The sequence below is a fragment of the Cyprinus carpio genome, chromosome B14, assembly GCF_018340385.1.
Source record: "Cyprinus carpio isolate SPL01 chromosome B14, ASM1834038v1, whole genome shotgun sequence".
In the NCBI taxonomy this organism is placed as follows: domain Eukaryota; kingdom Metazoa; phylum Chordata; class Actinopteri; order Cypriniformes; family Cyprinidae; genus Cyprinus; species Cyprinus carpio.
The window spans coordinates 12,178,055-12,202,531 of NC_056610.1; the positions used below are offsets into that span (position 1 = coordinate 12,178,055).

The 24,477-nt window shown below is 35.6% G+C and overlaps 1 protein-coding gene across 1 annotated transcript in view; it reads left to right on the forward strand.

Annotated features, from left to right (window-relative positions):
* Positions 1–377: 377 nt before the first annotated feature.
* LOC109101949 (nuclear factor NF-kappa-B p105 subunit-like) overlaps positions 378–24,477 on the forward strand; it is a 34,192-nt gene continuing 10,092 nt past the window's right edge. Inside the window, 17 exon segments of the mRNA XM_042738106.1 lie at positions 378–720; positions 5,861–5,924; positions 6,016–6,047; positions 6,176–6,253; positions 6,479–6,584; positions 6,710–6,795; positions 7,748–7,786; positions 9,784–9,835; positions 11,017–11,051; positions 12,075–12,174; positions 14,678–14,718; positions 14,947–15,045; positions 19,224–19,372; positions 19,496–19,659; positions 20,180–20,338; positions 20,902–21,006; positions 23,995–24,086. Of these exon segments, the coding sequence (XP_042594040.1) occupies positions 697–720; positions 5,861–5,924; positions 6,016–6,047; positions 6,176–6,253; positions 6,479–6,584; positions 6,710–6,795; positions 7,748–7,786; positions 9,784–9,835; positions 11,017–11,051; positions 12,075–12,174; positions 14,678–14,718; positions 14,947–15,045; positions 19,224–19,372; positions 19,496–19,659; positions 20,180–20,338; positions 20,902–21,006; positions 23,995–24,086 (1,425 nt within the window). The 5' untranslated portion in view covers positions 378–696.

The window sequence follows — 24,477 nt, forward strand, 5'->3', positions numbered from 1 at the left end:
ATCTGTTCCAATGAAGAACTCAATTACATCTTGGATGGTAAAAGCAAAATTTCAACTAATTTTAATTTTTGGGTAAACTATTCCTAATGTGTAGCCTGATATTTTTATAGCAGAGTTGCATCACATAATTTAGATCATTATAAATTTAAATTCCCAAGATGAAATTTTTCCTGCGGTACAATACAGACTAGGCAGCTAGGTTTTGAGACAGCAACTAACAGAAAGTAACCCTGGCACAAATCCTCATATTTTGTAGGACTGTTTCGTAATGTCTTTTCCTCAATGTTAGTCACTGCTTCCAGCATTTCCACACAACATTTTCGTAAACTGATGCTGTGCATAGACGTCAAGACAGATAGAGGGAGTGAGAAAGAGGACATTTTGTAAAGAGAGAGAGAGAGAGAGAGAGAGAGAGATCAGAGGAGGTGGAGACACACACATACCTTTACAAGTGTTCAGTGTTGAAACGCAGGCCTTCCCGTTCATATTCAATATAACTTCCATTCTCGTCAGGATTATTATCTGTCGGACAGCTGGGATTCTATTGGTCCATTTTAACGACTTACTTTGTTCGTTTCCACTTCGGACTCGTCGGGTTTCTGTTGGATCTTTAGTGTCTGGCTAGCGAGCACAGCTAACCGCAGCTAGCCGGATAAATCTCTTTTCTCGGCCTTAGGAGCCCATTACACACACAAAATGGCATTAAAACGAATTCACAAGGTAAAACGTTATATTTTATGTTATTTGTTTTAAATTCGCTACCCAAACCCTTTGTGTTTTTGCTTTATGTGTAAAATATATAGACGTAAGCAAATGCTATGAGGATAGCAGGCTTGGTGATGAAGCTGGGCTGTTTTTGTGTTTGTTTTTATTTTACTATCATTGTTGTTGTTCATTTTAATGTTATTTGTTGTATTATTGCTTCCTTAAAATTCCGATGACATTGTTATTCAATTTGTCTGACAATCTGTCTAAGTATCTATCTATCTAACTATCTATCTATCTATCTATCTATCTAAGTTATCTATCTATCTATCTATCTATCTATCTATCTATCTATCTATGTTTGTCTAACCATCTACCTTTTTATCAATGTTATTTATCTACATTTATACCCCACAATAACATGTGCCACATTGTAATACATAGCTTTACACCATTTCAGTCTGATATAGCTATTTACAACATTTCTTATATTAAAAAGGAGGAAATCCTGGAATCAGATTTTACAAGGTGGATAAGGAAGATTTTATGTGGATGTGTTTCCTCTGTGAGTCACATCCAGTTAAACAAAACCTTATGTGGTTTCTCATGCTTGGACTCATGGTGTTGATTCAGATGAATAAAATTTATGAATCATCTCGGTCACAGACGTTACTAGTTGGGACAGGATTTGCCTTAATTGGTTTAGAGTCAATCTTATGGGCATTTAATACTGGCCTCTTATCAGTTCTTATGAGTTACGAATATTATCACTTGTATTAGTGACGTTGTTTCTTTTTGGTAAATGCAACAACTTTGCGTCATTGCTAGAAGTTCTTCCTGGAAAGCTACTATATGAGTGCTCAATGCTCCAGTTAGAAATATCCGGCCCATACCAGTGTGAAGTAGTTACACAATAGTTGTTGAACTTGGCGACAGGATGATTTTTCCCTCTTTCGCTGACTTCTGTGATTTAGACTGACACAGCAGATTGTTTGTGGACTGATGGCCAAATACTTGTGTGGCTTGTTACTTCCATATCGAGCAGTTTTCAGGGCTTTGGCTTGTTTAATAGGGAAATGTGAAGTATGGCAGAAACTGAAAATTGAGCTGAGGATTTAGGACAGCATTTTTGCCAAGTGGGCACACAGACGTCTGGCCGAAAATACCAGCCATGTATGTCTAAAGTGATGGCAGGGCTGGTTTACTCCCCACACCCTCATCTGAAGTATGCAGACGTAAAAATAGCTGCCACTAGTGCTGATGTTCACACTGTCCTATATTGGTTAGCTGAATTGGTATCGTACATTGATTCCCAAGAAGACTCACCTCCACCTACATCATCCACGCTGCTTTGATTAATGATGACAGAGAATGAAATTAACCATACTTCTTGAAACACTTATAATTTGGTTGTCTGTGTGTTATTTATATATATATCTATATATATTGTTGATTTGTCTGCCATTTAACAATTAGCTTAAATGTTGTTTATGAATTAAGAATAGCATTGATTTAACATTCCAGCCCTGTTGTACTTCTGGTGTGGACTGTGATACTGTTTAGTTCCTAGTTTTGTTAGTTCCTCATTAATTGCCACTAGAGATAAATCTAAGCAAATCTTAGACTTTCACACAAATTTTTCAGTTCATACAACTAAATTATGCCATTTCTGTTAAACTTGGCTAGAAGAATTCAGATTCGGTTTTCCTAAAACTAGAGCAAGACCAATAATCATAATTTTTTAGTTTGTAATAACTTATGTAATTGTTATAAAGTTTTTATTGTTGCAAATGTGACAAAAAGTATACATAAATTTGGTTCTTCATTTTGTTGATGGAGGAAAATAATCAGTACTGGTATCAGCTGAAAAAAATTATATCGGTGGTTTAATTTTTAATAATCTCTCAGGTTTGACCTTTATATAATGCTTTATACAATACAGATTGCAGATTGACAGTCATAAACAAAATAACAGTCAATGATACAATCAAAATGTGACTAGTTTTAAAAAGCGGGTCTAGCAAGATGATAGTGTTTATTATGAAACAAATTTAATTTGGTTATAAGAGCTCTACAGAAGACAGTATTGTTGATCTTCAGCTCGAGTCAGTTCAGTGTTGATTCAATTCAGTTCAATCGATGTTGCAAAATTTGTCAATCATGCAACACATTTGATTCAGCTATAAAGAATAGAAATTTGTAGTGTCAGCTGGTTTTCTATTCAGAGATGTGCAGTCTGTCAACAATATTATGAACTAAACAGTCTATCTGTGTTTGTTTTGATGTTTCCACCTTAGACACCCTCTTCATCAAAGAAACCTCTGACCTCTATTTCCTGTCTGCTCACATGCTTACATGCACAGGCAAGTGCCGCCAGAGGGTTGTCTGCACTTCGCATACATGAATTCTCAGAAATGTGCTATTTTCTCAGAAGTGGTTTGTATAGTCACTGTATTTTCTCATAAAGAGAGAGCGAAAGCTGTAGAACGGTAGTTATTTCCTTGTTGTCTTAATGCCTAGGTGTGGCTAGATCAGAGGACTAGTTTATTATGCTAGCATTGTTGAGTGGCCATTATTGCTATTTTTTTAATGATAAATTTGAATTTCTGATAAAGATTATTGTTAAGATTATTTTGGTGCAGTAGTGATTGCTAGGCTACAACAATGTAATCAGCATTATGCTAATATGCATGATTCATATTTTATCAGTAGTAGTATTATTAATCAGAATATTACCAATAAAATAACATTTAAGTTGTAAAAGGAAGTGTCTGGGCTGCATTTATTATATAAAAAACAAACAAACAGTAAAACCACAATGTTGTGAAATGATTCTTACAATTTAAAATAACTTAATATATTTTAAAATTGTATTTATTCATGTGATGGCAAAGTGAATTTGTTGCAGTCTTCAGTGTAACACGATTCTTCAGAAATCATTCTAATATAGTGATTTGCTGTTTAAGAAACATTGATAATTATTATCAGTGTTGCTGCTTAATATTTTTCTGAAAACCATAATACATTTTTCAGGATTCTTTGATGTTCAATAGAACAGCATTTATTTGAAAAATAAATATTTTGTAACAATTTAAATGTCATTACTGTCATCAATTTAATGCATCAATGCTAAATAAAAGTATTAATTTTTTAAACTTTGGAACTCTAGTGTAAATACTCAGACTGTTAGCTACATACCATTGAATGAATGATATTAAATTACTTTGTGAATTAAAAAGGAATTATTACCAGACCATATCCTATGTAAACTAGGTACAAATGTATGTCGCAACAGACTTTAAATAGTTTGAACTGATCCTTAGATTTGTTTTATTTGTTTATTTTTTTGCTGGTGTTTGTGGCTTTTAGGTGACTGTGAGGAAACCGAAAGAACATTTTGCTCAATCAGCCTCTGTTGATGTTCTTTGTAAAGTTGCATTAAGAAGATGACAAAACTGTTGATTTCTGCCTGTGGTTTTTTCAGAGAGGAGAAAGCTGTCAGTATTCAGATCAGTGAGGGTCAGAGTGAATGAAATTAAAGGATAATCTGTCTACTGTTCCCATCTAATCCTGATGACACATGAGTCTCCGCTTTGATTGTTCTCCAGGTTCAACAGATTCAACGAGCCATCTTGTGACAGTTCATAAATTGCGTTATCTGTCTGGGAGATGAATGCATCAGTGTAAAATCTGGATTAAAATAAAAGGGCTCATCAAGTCTATTTCCTACCGAGACATCTTAGATTTCAGCTGCTTAAGTGTCTAAATGTGGATTTTAATAGAACCAGTTAAATGACACAATGACTGATAATGTACTTGAAGTCAAAATCAGATTGCTCATCCAGCAAATTAAAAGAGTCTATCCATCAGAATATGGTACAATTGTGGCATTGTAACTGGTGTCATGTCTCACTCATGCCCTGATAGTGGGATAAGACTTATTGTAAAAACCTACATTTTTAAATTAGTCATTTTCTACATAACATTATAAACCAGCTGTTCGATACCCACCATGATGACTGAATGTTTGTACTGAGTGTTTCTTGTATAGAATCCTGCTTAAATATACTGTATATATGTGTGTGTGGGTGTGTGTATGTATATGTATATGCGTGTGTGTAGTTTACATTACGCAGTTCTGAGCTTGTATCTTGCAATTCTGTCCTTTCCCCTCTGAATTCTAGGTTTACACAATTTTGACTTTTTTTCTCTAAATTTTGAGTTTACTTCTCACAATTCTGTATATTTTTTCCCACCACAAAATAGCAAGTTCTGAGTTTGTCTCACAATTATTTATATATATTATATAATTAATATATTTATAATTATACAATTAATAATTATGTATATAATAATATAAATGCAGTTATATCTAACAGAATTTCACAATTCTGATTTAAAATCTTAAAATTCTGAATTGTGATGTATAAACTCGGAGTTGAAAAAAAAAACAATTAAGGTAACAGTTACCTTTTTATTTCTATTTTTATTTTAAATCAAGAAACAAGCTTCCATAGTCTTGTGTATTGCTTATATAGATTGCTTAAAACCAAGCAGTTTATTAGTCAAGAAAATTGGTTATACAAGGTTTCAAATATTTGTTATACAAGGTTTCAAATGGCCCAGTGATGTGACAAAATTTTGTATTTTTTTATTTTATTTTATTTTTTGGCAAAATCCAAGTAGTCAAATAATAGAAGGTTATGAAACTGCATATAAATGAATTATACAAGCACATGATCATTTTTAAGACAGAATTCCCTTTAAAATAGTTTTAGTTGAGTATAGCATGTCGCAATGCAGGATATATCAGATTCCAAAAGTAATTTCACCCCAACTAGCTTTATATAATTCTGTCAATAATTTGTGTCATTTTTTGTCTGTAACTAAAATCTTTTTATATATTACGATAGCAATGCAAAGAGTTTTTCATTTTGATGTTTTGTTTCAAGAAAGAAATGTAGAAACTGTATGGATGGATAAAAGACGACATAGTTGATTGGATGCCAAGAATTTATTTTGAAAAATTCTGTGCACTACTGATGCATCCTCTCTCTCTCTCTATCTCTATCTCTCTCTCTCTCTCTCTCTCTCTCTGACCATCCAGCACAGTGCTCAGCAGGACCTCTCTCTCTCTATCTCTATCTCTATCTAGGAACTGACTGATCTGGGCCGGGACCCTCCAGCACAGTGCTCAGCAGGACCGGTTGGAGATGACTGTGAGTTATTTTGCTCTTTGTTTTCATTACCTGCCTCAGAGCATGTCACTGAACTCAACTTAATGAGACGTTTCTTATTCTTTATGTGCAGTGTTTCACTGGCAAGCAACAATTATGGGACCTGTAAGTGGATATATGTTCTTATTTGCATATGCATATTAATGATGAATTGTGACATTTATTTGCATGTGATGTCTGCATTGTTGTACTACTGCATTATCAAGTAATTTTGCTCTGTCCTTTCCTTACAGAATGACAGTCCATATCAAGGGGGTGTGTTTTTCTTGACCATTCATTTTCCTACAGACTACCCTTTCAAACCACCTAAGGCAAGAATAATTAACTATTTAAACAACCTACTGGTTATTCTGGCTGTAAGATTGAGATCGTTTCATGATATTTTGCATTCCCAGCAGTTTTTTTTTTTTTTTTTTTTTGCACATACTGTAGTCAGATGCCACAACAGAACCTTGCTGATATATGTGCAGTAAAATATCAGTGGTAGGTTTGAAATGTATGTGGTCTGATCATCTGTTTCACCCTCTGATTTATAGGTTGCATTCACCACAAGAATTTATCACCCAAATATTAACAGTAATGGCAGCATCTGTTTGGATATTCTAAGGTCACAGTGGTCTCCTGCATTAACTATCTCTAAAGGTAAGCCAACAGAAAAGAAGAGCATTGAATGTACCTCTTTCTTAAAAGTCTTTTAATGGGATCGACAAGATGTGCACTGATAATGTTTATGCCATGTGCCAACCTCTCTCTTCTTTCTGTTGCAGTTCTATTGTCCATCTGCTCACTGTTATGTGATCCAAACCCAGATGATCCATTAGTGCCAGAGATAGAACATATATAAAAAACACAATGAAAATTAAAAATAATTATATCTTAATCCTAAAAATCAAAATAAAATATTTAAAATTCTATATTAAAAAACAGCAGTTTTAATCTAGGCTGATTATTCTTTAGCTGGTGTGAATAGTAGAGATACCTTTTTAAGTAGTGTGAATTGCTAGTTTGATGTCTCCTCTTAGGTATAATAAACTAGCCAGGGAATGGACAGAGAAATATGCCACGTTATAGGGGTTAAGGTGAGCAAGGCATCATGGGAGAGTGTCTTTGTGTGAGCATGAAAGGCTTACTAATCTCTAGACATCACCAGGTTGCAGTACTGTTGGTCACTGGTTGGCATTCCTACTACTGGATGCACTAATGTTATTGATAGTCTTCATAACTGGATGCAGCTTTTTAAAATGGTATAATACATGAGAAAAACACTATCATTCAGAAATAAATGCAGTCTTACCAAGCATAATAGACTTCTCTCAAAACATAAAATCTCACTGACACCAAATTTTTTGAATGGTAGTGTATAACTGGTAAAAATGTCATTTCATTTTGAGTTTTTTTTTTTTTTGTTTACTAAAATTAATATTGTGCATGGGACATGTTTGCACATAAACTGGCGTGATTCATAACTCAAAAAAATCCTGCGAATCTTTATTTCTGCATTATTAGTTTGCTGTTTTTTTTTTTTTTTTGTATGATTTTATCATAAGTTTAATGACAAATATTTAGTTGAGGTAAACAGTTCAGGCTTTTACTATCACCAAAGTAACAACAGAAGTAATGTTTGGAGTTGCAGTGTAGACGTGACGAGGATGCCACTGTGTTTGACCTTGAGCTGTTTCTGCACTGTGTGTATGTTGGTGTGAGCCAAGTTGGCAGACGGTCCGCTTACCCAGCATGTGTGACACTGCCTCTGCAACAGCGTTTGTGCCAATGCCACACTTCATTTCTCTTTCTTTCTCTTTCTTTCACACAGGTACAACAGAATAGCTCGGGAATGGACTCAAAAGTATGCCATGTGATACCTGACGAACATCAGCCCAATCTGCAGTATAGCTGGAAAAAAAAACACTTTTTTTCTTCCCCTCAATGAATTGACAGTTCCCTGTGTATTCAGACCATATCAGTTCTGCTTGGTTATTTTGACCCCCTTCAACCTTCATTCACATGCTGTAAAAAGACCACGACATTGCAGAGATCACCAACTTTATGTTCAGAAAAATGCTCGTTTCAAAGAAGCATGTTTTAACTACGAGCTCAGCCATTTTTTATTGAGAAAAGAAAAAAAAACATAACTAAGGTGAAACCATCCAACGCTTCTGACTCACACCACTGGCTAGAGGTGCTACTTAAGAAAAAGAAACAACGATTCTGCAGGTGCCAGCGTACCTCAAAGTCAGTCTGTTGCTCGGTTGGCCTTCATGTTTTTATATGCTTTTACAATAGCAATGAGAACTATGGTCTGTGAAATATATTCTTGCTTATAACTGACTGTTTCTTACCAAATCAGTCATGTCATTGTATCAGCAGTTACGAAAAAATATATATTTTGCATGTTAATGGAACAATTAAAGTAATTGGTCTGTGGTCTGCCAAAATGAATATCTGCAGACAATGTTAAGCGAATACATGTCCTCTTTTAGAGTCTGAGAACTTATTTTGTTACTCCTTTTCTCTCCTCTTTTTGATGTTTTTAGAATGGGGAGCTATTAGTTTGTCTTTCCTCCTAAACACTGTTCTCTCACTGCACTGAATATATGTGATTGGAAGCTCTCAATGGATGACCGATTAACTAATAGCTCTACTGGCTGTTCATTTTGTTTGCTCAATAAAGTTGCTAAACTATCATTTGGTGTTTCCTTCTGCAGTGCCACTGAAAGAAGTTCTTGCTTATCGTCACAATTGTACTTGATTCAGTTAACTGTATTCAGTGTTTTATGGCAAGCCATTTTAGCTTAAAATGTATTGCGTGCCATAATGTCTGGGACATCAATCTGGTAAAATAACATTAAGTGAATGAACAGAATTTGACACTGTAGTTGTTCGACACATGTTTCTAGATCTCTGAGATCTCTCAACAACTGCTGGACTATTATTAGTTCTCTGAAGGAGGAACCCCCATTTGTGAGGTGAATAGCAGCTTGAACCCCCCACTACCAATGATGCTGTCATTGATATATATGTGGACAGATGTAGAGGAGTGCCCATGTTCAGTAAGCACAGTTTATTGAGCTTTTTAATCCCCTTACTTAAAAAAGGGTTAATTTGAAGCATTCATTCTTATGTTTAAGTTATTTTAAACCTTGTTAAAATGCATAATTATATTACCAGTGTATCTTTATACAACAGTAGAAGGCTTGATAGTAGTACATAAATATGTGTTTGTGTAACGTAGTCCGTAAGAAGTAACTAATCTAACAATAAGTATTTTAAAATGATCTAATTACACATACTTTGTGGAATCTGATTACACAATCCAATTACATGGGCTGTATATTTACTAGGCATTGCTGCTTAATATACATTTGTATTTATTTGTTTGATGATCTTAGATGGCCTTGATCTTAAATGTTCTCGCAACCTCTTTAGAATCAGGTGGCCAGACCTGTAAACCATTTTAGCCTCTCTTTGTTTTCATGTTCAAATATAGTACTGGTACCATAGTGGGCGCAAGAGGACGTTTTTGAGAGCAAGACATGTTGAACATGTTACATCACAGGGAATTTCCAGTAAGGAAGTCAAGCTGTCTATTCAAACGATCGTGTAGATCTCGACATGATTTACTGTGACCACTTGCGACAGGCGATTAAAATCGATTGATCGATCTATAGATCTGCCGTTTAACCTTAGTGGATATTCTGCATATCCATGTCTAGCAGACGCAACAATCATCCTGAATAAGGAACCTGCCTTGAACTGACTTTCTATCAGCTTACATTTGTTGACTTCAGCGCAACATGGAGAAATAAGCTGTAAGGAATAAGAACACTTGACTCTGAATCCCAAATCCCAGCTGTTTGATGTTGATTCTGAATCTCGGATATCTATCAGGAAAGGTAAGCAGTCTCGTAGATCCAGCCATGCTTGTTGTCTGCGAGTTGCCCGTGTTGCCATCTAAAGGTTGTTGTGATACTTTGTATCAAGTGCTGCTGCTGAACTTCCTACTTCTGCCTCAGAGGCCAAATGCACATTTCAGCTATCAAGGACTTTTGATAAGTTGTTTTGGGTGAGTACTAACACCTCGTGATGCACATTAATGTCTTTTATGGTGGAATTTGGTCAGGATCAGACAGTAGAAAGTTTCAGTAGCCTATCTCGAAAGTTTGAGTGACTGATAAATGTTATGCTGGTTGTGTATCAAAATGTAAAAATACAGTACATTTGGGCATCAAGGCGCGTTCGGTCCGAACATCCGGAGTTGATTAAAATAGAAGTTCTGTTCGAACCGTCCATTTCTGACGTTCCAAACGCGAAGTGATGTAGTTAGTTTTAGATTAGCAGGCATCTGTTAAATAGATGTCTGAGTTTGTTGTCATTCAGTGTTTGAGACGTGGTGAGGTGGTTGGGTTCTGGTTCTTTCCAATAACACAAATGTTTTAATTGATTTGCTGACTGATTCGTTTCTGCAGGTCACAACACCAGTAGGTGGCGAGACAAATGCGATTTTTTTGTTTGTTCTGCTGTGAGTGATTCACTTGATCTTTCATTCAACCGATTCGCTACAAATTACAACATAACAGACGTTTTTATTGTTTTTGCAAAATTTGTATAGCTAGAAAAAGACTAATAATCTTCCCTGTCATGGCCATTATTCACATTTAGGCTACACGTTTAACGCTTTTGCCGCCTTCTTGACTCATACAACGAACTGAACGATTTTTTAATTCCATTAGTTTGTCGTTCGTTAACGAACTGAATGAACAAGTCTCACTAGGTAGCAGCTCGAGCTTTGTTCAGACTAAATAATAATAATAATAATAATTCAAATTCGTTGCGGAATGACTTCTTCATGTAACGAAAATGTAAGTTTGGAAGTGAACGAGAACGATTCACTTAAAAGATTCGTTCAAAAAACAGATTCGCTAATGAACAAAACACCTCTAGTACGAATTAGCTTTTCACTTCCCTTCATATTTTCTAGATATTTAATATTTTCAGTGTTTGACTACTTTTGGCCTCTTTCTGAATAAGAATACGAACATGAAATAAAAATAATTAGTTTTACTTTTCTTCACAGGAATCATGGCTGGAGAGGATCCATACCATGCAGAGGTGAGGAAATGTTTCCTACAGTGTCTAAAGTAACAACTGTCATTCGAAACCAATTTTACTTCAAGTAATTTTACATATTTCTGAATGTTTTTGGCGCCAACTGTAAGACCATGAAGTATATCTGCTCAGTGTTGATTTCATGTTGACTTTATATGCTTCTGTTACTAGCTGCTTATTTATTTATGAAAATGTTTATTATCGTGATATAGCAGACAGATAGCATGAAGCTCATGCCTTGTAATTATCTTCACAAGATAAACATCGACCTCAGAGCTCTTTTTTGTGTTGCTTGTAACAGATGTAGGCCTTTGAAGGCATATAAGCCTGATAGTAAATGATTAAATTTGAAACAGTACATATTAATTTGTGTAAATACCACAGCATCACACAGGAAGTGTCTCTTAGAAAGCTGAGGAGGTTTTCTTTTTTCCTGCCTTCTGTGGTTGCGATTCACCCTTAACACATCACCAAATAAAGCTATACAAATTACTGTTTGTTCAGTTTTGTATCTACATATATCGCAAAATCATATTACTGCCTGTCTGTCTACACTGACTACAGTGATGCATCTTACACCTGTGCTAGTAATCTGACTCCTGAATTCAAACTCTGTCCTTATGTTACATTGAAGAAACACTGTTTCTGACAAAGTCATGGAGCTGTTTATAAAGTACACTGTTGCTAAAGTTAAATGTAAAGCATTCAAAACAGTCATAATTGCATGCTATTGCATGTGTGTATACATGCAATAGCATGCAATTATGACTGTTTTGAATGCTTTACATTTAACTTTATAAAGTACTATAAAGTGTTTATAAAGTACTATAAAGTGTTTATAAAGTACTCTGAGTGTACTTTATAAACAGCTCGATGACTTTGTCAGAAACAGTGTTTTTTTCAATGTAACATAAGGACACAGTTTGAATTAAATTAAAGTTAAATGTAAAGCATTCAAAACAGTCATAATTGCATGCTATTGCATGTGTGTCTCAAAATGTATATTTTTTTTCATTCTCTTACTGGTACATGGGACAAATTGACCCATTTAGAGATGACACAATATGGATGACCATGGACCAGACACAGTTTCCGGGCATCCACAACAATAATCTTATGAGGACAGGTAAGGGTCTTCTTTGAGTTTTTCAGATTTGGCGTTAAATCAAGGTCTTGACAATGAGATAACTTGCTGAACTTTGCAGAATGGATGCGGTAAGACTAGCCTTCATTTCCCTTCTTCCTCTTGCTTTATTCCTTTAAGAAAACAGTCACCCTGCAGTAAGATTCAGTAAGAGGTCTAAATCCAATGAACCGTTCTAGAGAAGTTGAGACAGAAAATCCCAGGAACATCTCATTCCTTGGTTCAGTGATGTCACACACAGTTATTCGTATACTTATGGCAGTACAGGAGCTGATCTGTTTTTTCCCCCACACTTTTCACTTCCTCATTGGATTGCAGAGACATGACTGAAAACCATGAACAGCTCTTCACCGCCATGTGGTTGCGTGAGAAACCTCTCTGAGATAAGTGCAGTTTTGGGGCTGCCACCTTTGAACACGTGTGCTTGATCTTCCTGAGCACAGTAAAGCTCAGTGTAAATCAATACAGTTTTGGTTAAATATGTGCCTCTACTTTGAATGAAAGACAATCAAAAGGGCACACTAAAAGGGATGCTTCACCCAAAAATAAAAATTCCGAACCTGTATGGCATACTTTCTTCTGTGGAACACAGAAGATATTTTGAAAAATGTCACTGTGGTTCACTGTGTGAATTAAAAATGTAGCATTACATCACTTTCTCACCAAGTGATCTCATGAAATAAATGGATGTTATCCAAAATTAGAGGGCAAACATCTGATTAATACATCACAAAAATCCACATTTATCCACATCAACATGACAGTCCATCAATCAGTCCAACATCTTGTGAAGTGAACAGCTGTGTGTTTGTAAGAAATGAGGTGTTTTAACATTAAATTGGTCCTTCTGACTAAAATGTGAGTCCATAATAACACTTCTTCCAGGTACACTGTTGTCCTTTCACATCAAAATCCATCAACATATTTGTTCAGAATGGTCAGTTTCTCTCCTGATTCAGACAAGATGACTTTTTTCACTGGAGAAAGCAATATTATGGATAGAGGACTTGTATTTTAGCTGGAAACAATGATTTGAAGTTAAAATCTTGATGAATTTGTTAATTACAAACATGCAGCTTTTTACTTTACAACACATTAATCGATGGACTGGAGTCGTTTGTATTATTGTGATGTTTTTATCAGCTGTTTGAACTCTCATTCTGACGGCACCCATTCACTGCAGTGGATCCATTGAAGAGCATGTGATGTAATGCTACATTTCGCCAAATCTGTTCTGATGAAAAAACAAACTCATCTACATCTTGGATGCCCTGAGTGAAATTTTCTGCCATTTTTGGGTGAACTGTTCATTTAGGTTTCTAGAACATGGGGTTATTATGGGGGGTTTTCACATTAGCAGCAAATAAGCAACTAGCATTTTTTTTTTTCTCAGTGTGAGGTGGTATTTAGAGATGACATGAGCAACAGAACTGTTAGTCAAACCGGTTAGACAAAATCTTCGAAAAAAAAGTTCATCTTTATTTAAGTATGCGGTTAGCTACTGAGGTCAAGTAGTCCATACACTTATTACTGTGTTTTGATCTGGTGTGTTCAATCTGACAATTGAATAATTTATTGCTATTTTGAGTTCAGTGCACCTGTGGTTTTGACATCTGCTTTAGACCTGAGACACCTCATTGAGTAAAGCACCGATGAGTAATGTTGGAAATACAACCAAGTTATATCTCACCAAATAAAGTACCTGTCCCTGTAACACTCATAGATCTGGACCTTTTCATTATGTCAGTGTATTGGGAGAAGTGGACACACAGAATTTATGCTGTAAGAGGTTAAATTATGCAGGTTTAGCAGCTGATTGTTTTAGCTGCTCTTCACCAAGGATGTGGTCTCAGTCCTTGTAGTGCACAGGAAGAGGAAGAGGCTTGCGCTTCTCTGGAAACACGTGGTGCAGCAAGAGCTTTGGCCCTGAAATATCTGCAGAACACCCACCTCTCAGCGAATGCTCTGATATGCTTGACGGCCAAAAAAGTCTGCACGGCAAGATTGACTTCTAATCCTTGAATTCTAACACCTGGTTGAATTAAATTGCTTTTCAGCTAGTCATGTTTGCTTATTTCTGTTTGCAATGCAGTGTGACACTGACATTGTAAGCATACAAGTTCCTTTTTGTCATAAAATACAAAAGGAGATATTCGGCACAATGCTCACGCTGCCCTTTTACCTTTTGATCGCTTTGTGTGAAGAGCAGATTTGAGTTATTCACTGCAGTTCACAAATTTCATTCAAAATATGACACATTCAAACATTTCGGATCAATTTTGGCATAAATGATGCTAAACGTCATTGGATGTCATTGGTTTTTTGTTTCAAAACCAATCATGATCTACCAAGTGTAAAGATGTGGAAGTGAGCATCATACTTGAGAGCGACTGCTGAGTGGAAGGTTAACAGAAGAACTGACGAGGGAATTTCATTTAACAGTAGATTTTTTATTTTATGTATTTTTGCATCTCTTCTTTTGCAGTCGATGGTCCTTATCTACGAATCGTCGAACAACCAAAACAGGTAATGCACTTAATATTTTTGCAAATGCTCTTGTTAAATGAGTCGAACTAGTAAAATAAGACAGCAGTGTAATGTTCTCATGCTTTTGCAAGTGAAGTTCCTAATGTGTTAAGCTAAACACACTGTAATGGCACAACGGCTCAGAAGAGACTGGTAACTCTGGCAGCTGGTAGTGACAATAACAAACTCATTATAGTAAAATATTAAGTCTGACATTGTCATTTCCAGAGGGGCTTTAGGTTCCGCTATGGATGTGAAGGCCCCTCCCATGGAGGACTCCCAGGGGCCACAAGCGAGAAGAACAGGAAGTCTTACCCACAAGTGAAGGTAGGTTCAACAAGATAGAGCACTGCTGATGCCTGGAGATAAACAAACCATTCTCTTACAGTTCCCTTCTGGTTGGGCAATAGGATTTAGATGAAGAGGATAAACATATTTTCTTCTTGTTTCCTTTTTCATGTGCTAATCAAACAGAACAGGCTGTCATTTATTTTTTGGTCTTGGCAGACTCTATCCTCTTAATGAAATTAAAAAATAAAACTAAAAAATCTCCCTTTGACTTAACACTACCATTCAAAAGTGTACTTTTTTTTTTTAATCAATAATTTTAATTGGCAAGGGTGTATTATTAAATAGTAATAAGGATTGTGTGACAGCTGAAAATTCAGCTCTGCCATCACAGTATTCAATTACATGTTAAAATATATTAAAATAGAACACAGTTCATTTAAATTATAAAAATATTTTACTGTATTTTTCATCGAAAAATGCAGGCTTGGTGAGCACAAGAGGCTTGACATTGTGTAACTGACAGCAATGATGTCATCATGGCGTATGCAACCTGAATCATGAATTCTATTTTTAATATTTAGCATAATGAATTGTCATCTATCTGCTTACGGATAGAAAGAATACTTCACCTAATGTTGATGCTTTCTAAACCTGTTTATCTATCTTTCGTAAGTGGAGCACAAAAGATGTCTTGCAGAATGTTGGCTTCAGAAGACTTGGAATAATTGTCATTTTTTTAAGGTTGACAGCCCGTGGTCACCATTCATGCGTAAATAATAAAAACATTTGCCCCACTATTTTCCAGCCAGCAAGCAATCACATTTACTTCATTAAAAAAAACTATCATACATAGTTTTGAGATCTAGAGAGAGAGCTGTCTGATATGGCAGCTCTTTAATCAAATGATAAATCCAAATGATGCAATATTTGCTCGAGCACTAAGATAAAATAGTAGCTGCTGTCTCTTACAACTGCCGTTCTGTGCCAGGTCAATTATTTTGGGATCACCGTGGCTGAAGGTTAAGAAAGTGAGTGAAACAAAACAAGGAAAGAATGGAGAGAAATGAAAGAAGGACTCTGTTCTCTATTACCATGCTTTCCTTCATGACGGCAGACTGTTTGGGAATTTCCTCAGTGTGTCACTGGTGTAATTAGTGGGAAGACTCGTTCTATGTAATGTGGCGTCAGAGATTGGAAACGAAGTGTGCAGCAGCTCGCCCCCTCTTGTACCGACATACTCTGACATGCCGCACACACAAACACACATTAAAGAGATGTGTGTGTATGTATGTGCATTGCACATACACCTCCGAGTAAGTGTGGGCTTTACTAGGGCTCCAAGTTCTTTATCAAATGTTTTTCATTTGGTGTAAATCAAGTTGGCCAAACCTTTTAATGCAAAGGTCATTTCAAAAAAATTTTTTTGTTTGCGCAGTGTTGAGCAGTATAATCAATCACACACATTTCTGTTGAGCTTCTGAATGCAATGGCCAATCAGAGGCATTTATATTAGTCAGTGCTGAAACTACTGAAGTTTTCTTCAGTGCATGTCTGCACTGACTAAATAGCAGCTGCACCCTTTTATTTGATAATTTATATATTTATAATTTGTAATTATTTATATATAGTGCAGTCTTTTTATGTAATGGAGTTGTGTAAGTACATGTACGCCCCATTTGATCAGCATTAAACTGTATAAACAAATATAAATTAACACGTTTAAATGTTAATTAATTGATGTTTATGTTTCATCAACATAATATAAATATCAATTAACCCTATTGTAAAGTGTTTCCCTAAATTCTTCTTTCCCCTTTAATCCAAACAAGCTTAATTTGAATGTGGAGGAAGAGGAAACATAACAAATTTCATGAATTTACATTGCTAGTTGTGCTATTATTGAAAAAAGTTGAAAAAAAAAAACTTCTCAACAATGTATTTGGTTATTTCAACACGAGAGAATGGGATCCCCTATGATTTTCATGTTGGTATTTAACTTGTGGTCTACTATAAGGGTGTTTTGTTTATCTACAGGTATATGGGTTTATTGTAGGGATTTCCGGGTTGATGAATTTTTATATCATTGCTCACAGTAGGAGGAAATTAGCTCATCTGTTGCCTATACAGTACATCAACTGTTCAGCAGCTGTCTTTAGTGTTGTTTGACTCTCAGCCGGATCTGAAAGGGTTAGATGGAGGATCATTATTCACGTATGGGAGCACATGTATGTTTTCATGCGTGGCACCACTGCTTTCATGATATCATCAAACGATTTTTCTAGAGGGGCTCATGTTCATATTCTTTGATATTCGCTGGGTATTTTTTTCTGGGGGTTGATATTGCTATGAGAATGAGTCATTTCGTCCCAGAGAAAGTGTCTGATGAGCCATCTTTGAAGTTGGCCCATAGAAGCAGCCAAACCACTCACCTTGTCAAATGAGTCATGAAGAGACAGTTTTAAGTCTTTTCTTATTAATGTTTGGGATTTGCTTGTAATTCAGTCTACTGTGGCATTTTTTTTGTTTTCATTTTAGCTCTTCTGTGTGTTGAGGATGTTGTTGATAAGAATGGCCAAATTATGTTGTGGAAAAGTCCACAAATGGTCCACCCACTTTCCCTGTGAATGGTGGGATTTCCCCCACCACAATGAGATTAGCATACCTGTGACATTCCTTTGCCATTAATGTCTTCTGGTTTGCCTTTTAGACTTTATGTAAAGTATTTGTGGAACTGCTACACAAATACTTCAGATTGTATATAGTCTACCTACTTGAAATATGTACGATAATTTTAGTGTATAATATTGTTTTATTTATTGTTTAATAATGTTAATCAATATTATTATTTCACAATAAATTCATGTATTATTTATCATAAAGTAATACTGATAATCTATAAATAATTGTTTTTGATTAGATGATGATTTTTTCACATTAAAATATATAAATTATATTTATAATGGTAATTTATTAATATTAATTGTTTTGTTGATAAAATGATAATTATTATTTGACATACATTTTATAAAATGTCAATGATATATTTATTGTAAAATAATAACTACAATCTATCAGTAATGATGCTTTTAATTTATACATAATTATTATACATTATTATTTCACAATAAAACATGATTTTTTTTGTTTTATCGTGAAAGTATTATAATTATTTCACAATAAAACAAATATCTGCTATATATATATATATATATATAGATATAGAGAGATTTAGTTATTATTTAATCAAAGATAGAGAGAGAGAGAGAGAGAGAGAGAGAGTTAATTTGCAAAACGTTTTAGTTATTATTTAATCAAAATAACCCAACTGCAGTTTGACTGGTATTAAAGGGTTAGTTCACCCAAAAATTAAAATTCTGTCATTAATTACTCACCCTCATGTCGTTTCAAACCCGTAAGAACTTCGTTCATCTTCAGAACACAAATTAAGATATTTTTGACGGAATCTGGGAGCTGTCTGGCCCTGCATAGACAGCAATGCAACTGAAATGTTCCCAAGTCCAGAAACGAAGCAAGAAGATCTGTAAAATAATCCATGTGACATCAGTGGTTCATCAGCAACTATACTAATCTACGAGAACAAAATAAAAAAAAAAAAAAAAAAAAAAAAAAAACAACAATATTCATCCACCTCATCACCCTACAGCCTTACCCTGATAACATTTTAGAGAATATCTGCTGGACGTATGCTGTTCTGTGTCAGCTGCGTCACGACAGAACTGTTTCCTACGTTGTTGTGTTTTGATCTGAACGGAAACAGTGTATCGGCATGACGCAGCTGACACAGAACAGCATATGTCCAGCCAGTGGCGGCTTGTCAAAATTTTGAGGTTAAAATGGGAGGAGGGAACAACTTTGGAACATTTCAGTTGCGTTGCTGTTTATGCGGGGTCAGACAGCTCTCAGATTCCATCAAAAAATATCTTAATTTGTGTTCTGAAGATGAATGAAGGTCTTATGGGATTGAAACAACATGAAGGTGAGTAATTCATGACTGAATTTTCACTTTTGGGTGAACTAACCCTTTAATTGGAATGCAGGATTTAAAAAAAGCATGATTTTTGAACATTAAAAAAAAAAAGTTATCTGTTTTTACAAATGAGCTATTCAAATAGGTATAGGTATTTAACAGATTAAAGTCAGCTGCAAATGAACCACTTTTTAATGTTTTTGTTCTGTTTGTTTTTGGGGCAAAGATCTGTAACTACCAGGGTGCAGCGCGAGTGGTAGTTCAGCTGGTGACCAACACTGTAAAGCCCCATCTTCATGCTCACAGCCTGGTGGGCAAACAGTGCGATAAAGGAATCTGCATTGCCGACTTGCAGCCCAAAGATTCAAGCATCAGGTCTGAATTTGTCCTTCAACATCCAGTTATTCAGAATGCTTTTTTTTCTGAGCAACAGCTCTTGGTACATGCAACGATGACAGTGAGGCTCCTAATTAATGTTCACTTGCAAATGTTTTACAGTTTTCCTAACTTGGGCATTTTGCATGTGACGAAGAAGAACGTAAGCAAAGTTTTGGAAGAGAGGATGATCGAGGCCTACAGGATGGGGTATAACTACGGTATATCTATCCATCCTGAGATAGATGTCCTACAAGGAGAGGTTCGCGTGCCCAGAGAACTCACAGGTAGGAGAAGTGTGTTTATGTGTGTGTGTAATTTTCCTGACAGATTATGTCTCTGTTTAGGATATCTATCCATTTTTCTGCTGGCCAAATCAGGATGGTAGTTCAGATATTTACTTCCCCTTCCGACATTTATTCCTGCATCACCACAAAGAAAATGATGGCATGCAATGAGATGCATTACTATTGGTTTGTACTTTTCAAGCCAAAAATACAAGTGACCATCCTAATTCTAGAGCCCTGATGAGCTTATGGTCATTGTAGCTTAAAGATTGAAGATCTGGGATAGTAACCGATAGGTTGTTGGTTCAGACTCTACAAGGAGCAATCACGTTTCACTTTATACCAAGACAGTTCGGTCCATGGGCACTGGCCCTATAAATAATGTACTGTAAGTCACTATGAATAGAATTCTCCTGATGATCTAAGAATGCTCTGGTCAACAGAAAAGTTTAAGAGAATGCTTGAGGTGTTGAATATAAATAACCTCAGCATATTTTGACTGTGTGTTCATGTATTTTAGATGCTGAGAGGAACCTGATTAGCAGTGCATCTATTCATCAGTCGAAGGAGATGGATTTGAGCGTAGTACGGCTCATGTTCACAGCCTTCCTGCCCGACAGTGATGGAGGGTTCTCCCGCCGACTGGAACCGGTCATTTCAGACCCCATCTTTGACAGCAGTGAGTATCATCCTCCTTGATGCTGACCATGTCAATTAAAAGCATTCATAGCAGTGTTATTTTAGTTTAACTGAGATACTAATATAGCTTTTATTAACATTTTTAATAGTTTTTAGTTTTTACTATTTTATTCTATTTTATTTATTAAGTAATGAAATGGGTTAATTTAATGGGTTAAGTTGTTGTTAAATAATTCATAGTCATTAGAAATTATGGCTTTTAGCCCAGAGTTTTGGGGCTAATTATTGATATCTTTGTAATCTCACTCTTGATCTCGTTCTCATTTTCTTTTTCCATTTCTCTCACTCGTACTCTCACTCTCTGACAGAGAACTATCGGGTATTGCTTCCTCTCTGAAACTAGGCCTACACTTTCGATTTCCCCTCCCTTTTCTAATAATCTCTGTTTCCAGTTCTGCCTCTTTTCTTAGCACTGTCAGAGTTCATGTTTGTAAAACGAGACTGCTACAGAAAGGAAAGGGAAAATGAGGAAACTCCACAAAAAAGAAAAACAGAAAGACTTGTTTCATTTCTAATGCCTTTGTCTCTCTTGTGCCTTTTTAGAGGCCCCAAATGCCTCCAATCTGAAGATAGTGCGGATGGATCGGACTGCTGGCTGTGTGACGGGAGGAGAGGAGGTCTATCTGTTGTGTGACAAAGTCCAGAAAGGTCAGAAAGCAATGTCATAACAGTCTGCTATTGCTGACCAGAATTAAGGACATTAGTGAAGAGCATGAATTTTCCATGCTATTTGAAATAAATGGTTTGATAATGTTCACAGAGGAGACATTAAAGGGTTAGTTCACCCAAAAATTGTACTCATTCCCAGGGCATCCTACGTGTATATGACTTTATTCTTTCAGACGATTCCAGTCAGAGTTATATTAAAAACTGTCTTTGATCTTTCAAGCTCTATCATTGCAGTCAGTGGGTGTTGCAATGCTTCAGTCCAAAAGAAGTTAAATAAAAAGTGCCCATCCATAAAAAAAAGTGTCTCACATGGCTCCGGGGGGTGAACAAAGGCCTCCTGTGGCGAATCGATGCATTTTTGTAAGAAAAATATCCTTATTCAAAACGTAATAATCACTTGAATCTAGCTTGTGCCCAGAAGCAGCTCCGGGCTGATGACGTATGAGGTCAATGTTGCACATGCACCGGTGAGTCGTGAAAACCAACGTCTGTTAACAGGAGCAAAGGAAGCAAAGTTTCCTTACTTTAGCAAAGGAAAAACCAGTCGTATATCTGATATATGACTTATATCGAAATCCTCCGACATTCTTCTTTACAAATCCTCATTTTGTACTTCTAATTAGTGACTGTTGTTTTGTTTTGATCTCTCCGCTGCGTTTCCGTGTGCATCACTTCGGAACGGCGCATACGCAAAGCTAACCTCATACGTCATCTGCCTGGAACTGCTTCCTTTTACAGCTGTGAGAGCAAGCTAGATTAAAGTGATTATTACGTGTTTATATGGATATTTTTCTTACAAAAACGCATTGATTCACTACAGTAAAACAATTCACACACACCTGTGAGGCAATTTTTTTTTTTTGGATGGGCGCTTTTTATTTAACTTCTTTTCTGACAAAAGCAATGCAACACCCGCTGACTGCAATGATAGAGCTTGAAAGATCAAAGACAATTTTTAATATAACTCTGACTGCATTCGTCTGAAAGATAAAAGTCATATACACCTAGGATGCCTCTTATTTTCATTTTTGGGTGAACTAACCCTTTAAAGGGTCATTCAGAAATTACTATGGTTGTGACGTCACAACCACGATGACATTAACATACAAATTCCTAGATTTACAGATCATTTGCTTATACGCTACCATTCAAATGTTTGGGGTCAGTAAGATTTTTTAAAATTATTATTTTCCAGAAAGGATGCATTAAATTGATGCATTAAAGACTTTTAAACTGTTACAAAAAGATTTTAAATAAATGTTCTTCTGTACTTTCTATTATTTAAAGAATACTGAAAAATGTTGCTGTTTCTACAAAATTGTATAAAAAGCACAACTGTTTTACATTGATTAATAATAATAAATGTAGTAATAGCTACTGAAAATTCAGCTTTGCCATCACAAGTTACATTTTAAAATGTATTAAAATAGAAAATGGTTTTAAATTGTAATATTTACAATATGACTCTTTTTACTGACCAAAAAAAAAAAACAAACCAAAACACAAAATCATAAAAACCCAAAAATCCCAAACTTTAAAATATCATAAAAATAAAAAAATAAAGTAGCAAAAACAGAACAGAGAAATATTAAGAGTAGTAAATGCATACACTTGCATAAAAGTGAATAGGATAACTTATAATGCTCAGTTTTACAGAGCCAATCGTCTTTTTGGTAAATGACAGGAAGTCCCACCTTATGACAGAGCCGTCACCTGTTTGTTTTATTCTTGAAATTAGCTGGACCAACTTTTAGTCCATTAATGTATTAATGTGTATGATTTCAGTTAAAGGAGTAAGGTTATGATCTTATTACAGTCCAATTGTATTTCTGGTTTGAAATATGCTATTTAAAATAATATTGACAAACAGTTTCAAAGATTTCAGTCTCTTAACATTCAAGCAGGCGAGAGCTGTACCTGCTTGGCTGGAAAAAGCTGCCCGGAGGCATTACCTAGATGGCCACCAAATGGAAATAAATTGTTTTAAAGGGGACTTTGCTATTTTTTAAACTAAATTGGAACAAGAATAATTTCAAGAGAACAGCCAGAGTTTAATGGTGTAGAATAGATGATTTAGGGATCAGGAACATTTGAACAAGCCGTGTTTTACTTTTTTTTCCTGAATGAAGCCAGCTTCAAACAGTTTAGCCTTTAACCCATAGCTGATAAGCCACCTTGTTCTTGTGTGATAGATGCTGGACACGTATTGCCACTCTTGAAGGAAGTTTTCACTGCAGTTTTCCAGCTATAGGGAATTCCCCTTTTCATATGCAAATTACGCGGCAGAAGAAAGTTCACTATACGTCTGTTTTTCAACAGCTTGCTCGCCATTTCTCTTATCTCATATTGTTTTCTCCTCCCTTCGCTCATGATGAAAACTGGATCTTCATGGGCAAGTCATGTAGGATAAATATATGATCTTGAAATACAAAATGATCATCGTTCACCATCAGAACGCACTAAATCCTCTGTTGTGTTCTCTGGAGTGTTTTAAAATGAGGAATAAGATTGATATCACAGTTTCATTTGTGATTCAGCTATGATATTGTGATAAATTGCAACACATTAAATGACAGTCATATAGTGTGAATCATATAGCGATGATACCCAGCCCTAGTAATTTGTAAATATAGTGTTACATGGTTTTTTGAATCATTTGGTATCATGGTATATATCAAAATACCAGGGTATTTCCATCTGATACCTAGACTGGATATGTTTTTAGATCATGTGTTCCTAATGTGCATATCTGTTGCGCCATTAAATGAAGTTTGTACTTTGGTAAATCATGACTTTTGCGGAAGTAGCGACGTGTTGCATGCTGATGACTGATATATTCAAATTGTACTCTGTGTGTGTGGTGACGATCACTTCCTCTTTCTTTCCCCACTGGTTCACAATAATTTCATTTTCTTCTTTTCCTCATACTGTATGTGATGTCATTGTTTGTTTTTGTTGTTGTGATAGATGATATCCAGGTGCGGTTTTATGAAGACGATGAGTCAGGTCTAACCTGGGAGGCCTACGGGGATTTCTCCCCCACTGACGTCCACAGACAGGTCAGCACATGAACTCATCTGCCGCCACATACTGCTACACTGTACTTCTGAAGCAACAGTTTGACCCTGCATGATCCTTTATGTTCAGTGACTTGCTTTCTGCTTTAATGATGTCTCTGGTCTGTTTTCTTATGGATAATTCCTAACTTCTCTGGGTAAATAGTTGGTAAAGCACAGCTACTGGGGATTTATTAAGTCAACATGAAATAAAACTGACCCTGTTTACTTTCTTCATAAGCAACCTTTTAAAAGTTTGTGTTTTTGAAAGAAGTCTCTTATGTTTACCAAGGCTGCATGTATTTGATTAAAATACAGTACTGTGAAATATTATTAAATTTTTTAAATAATTGATTTCTATTTGAATACATTTTAAAATGTAATTTAAAGGCTA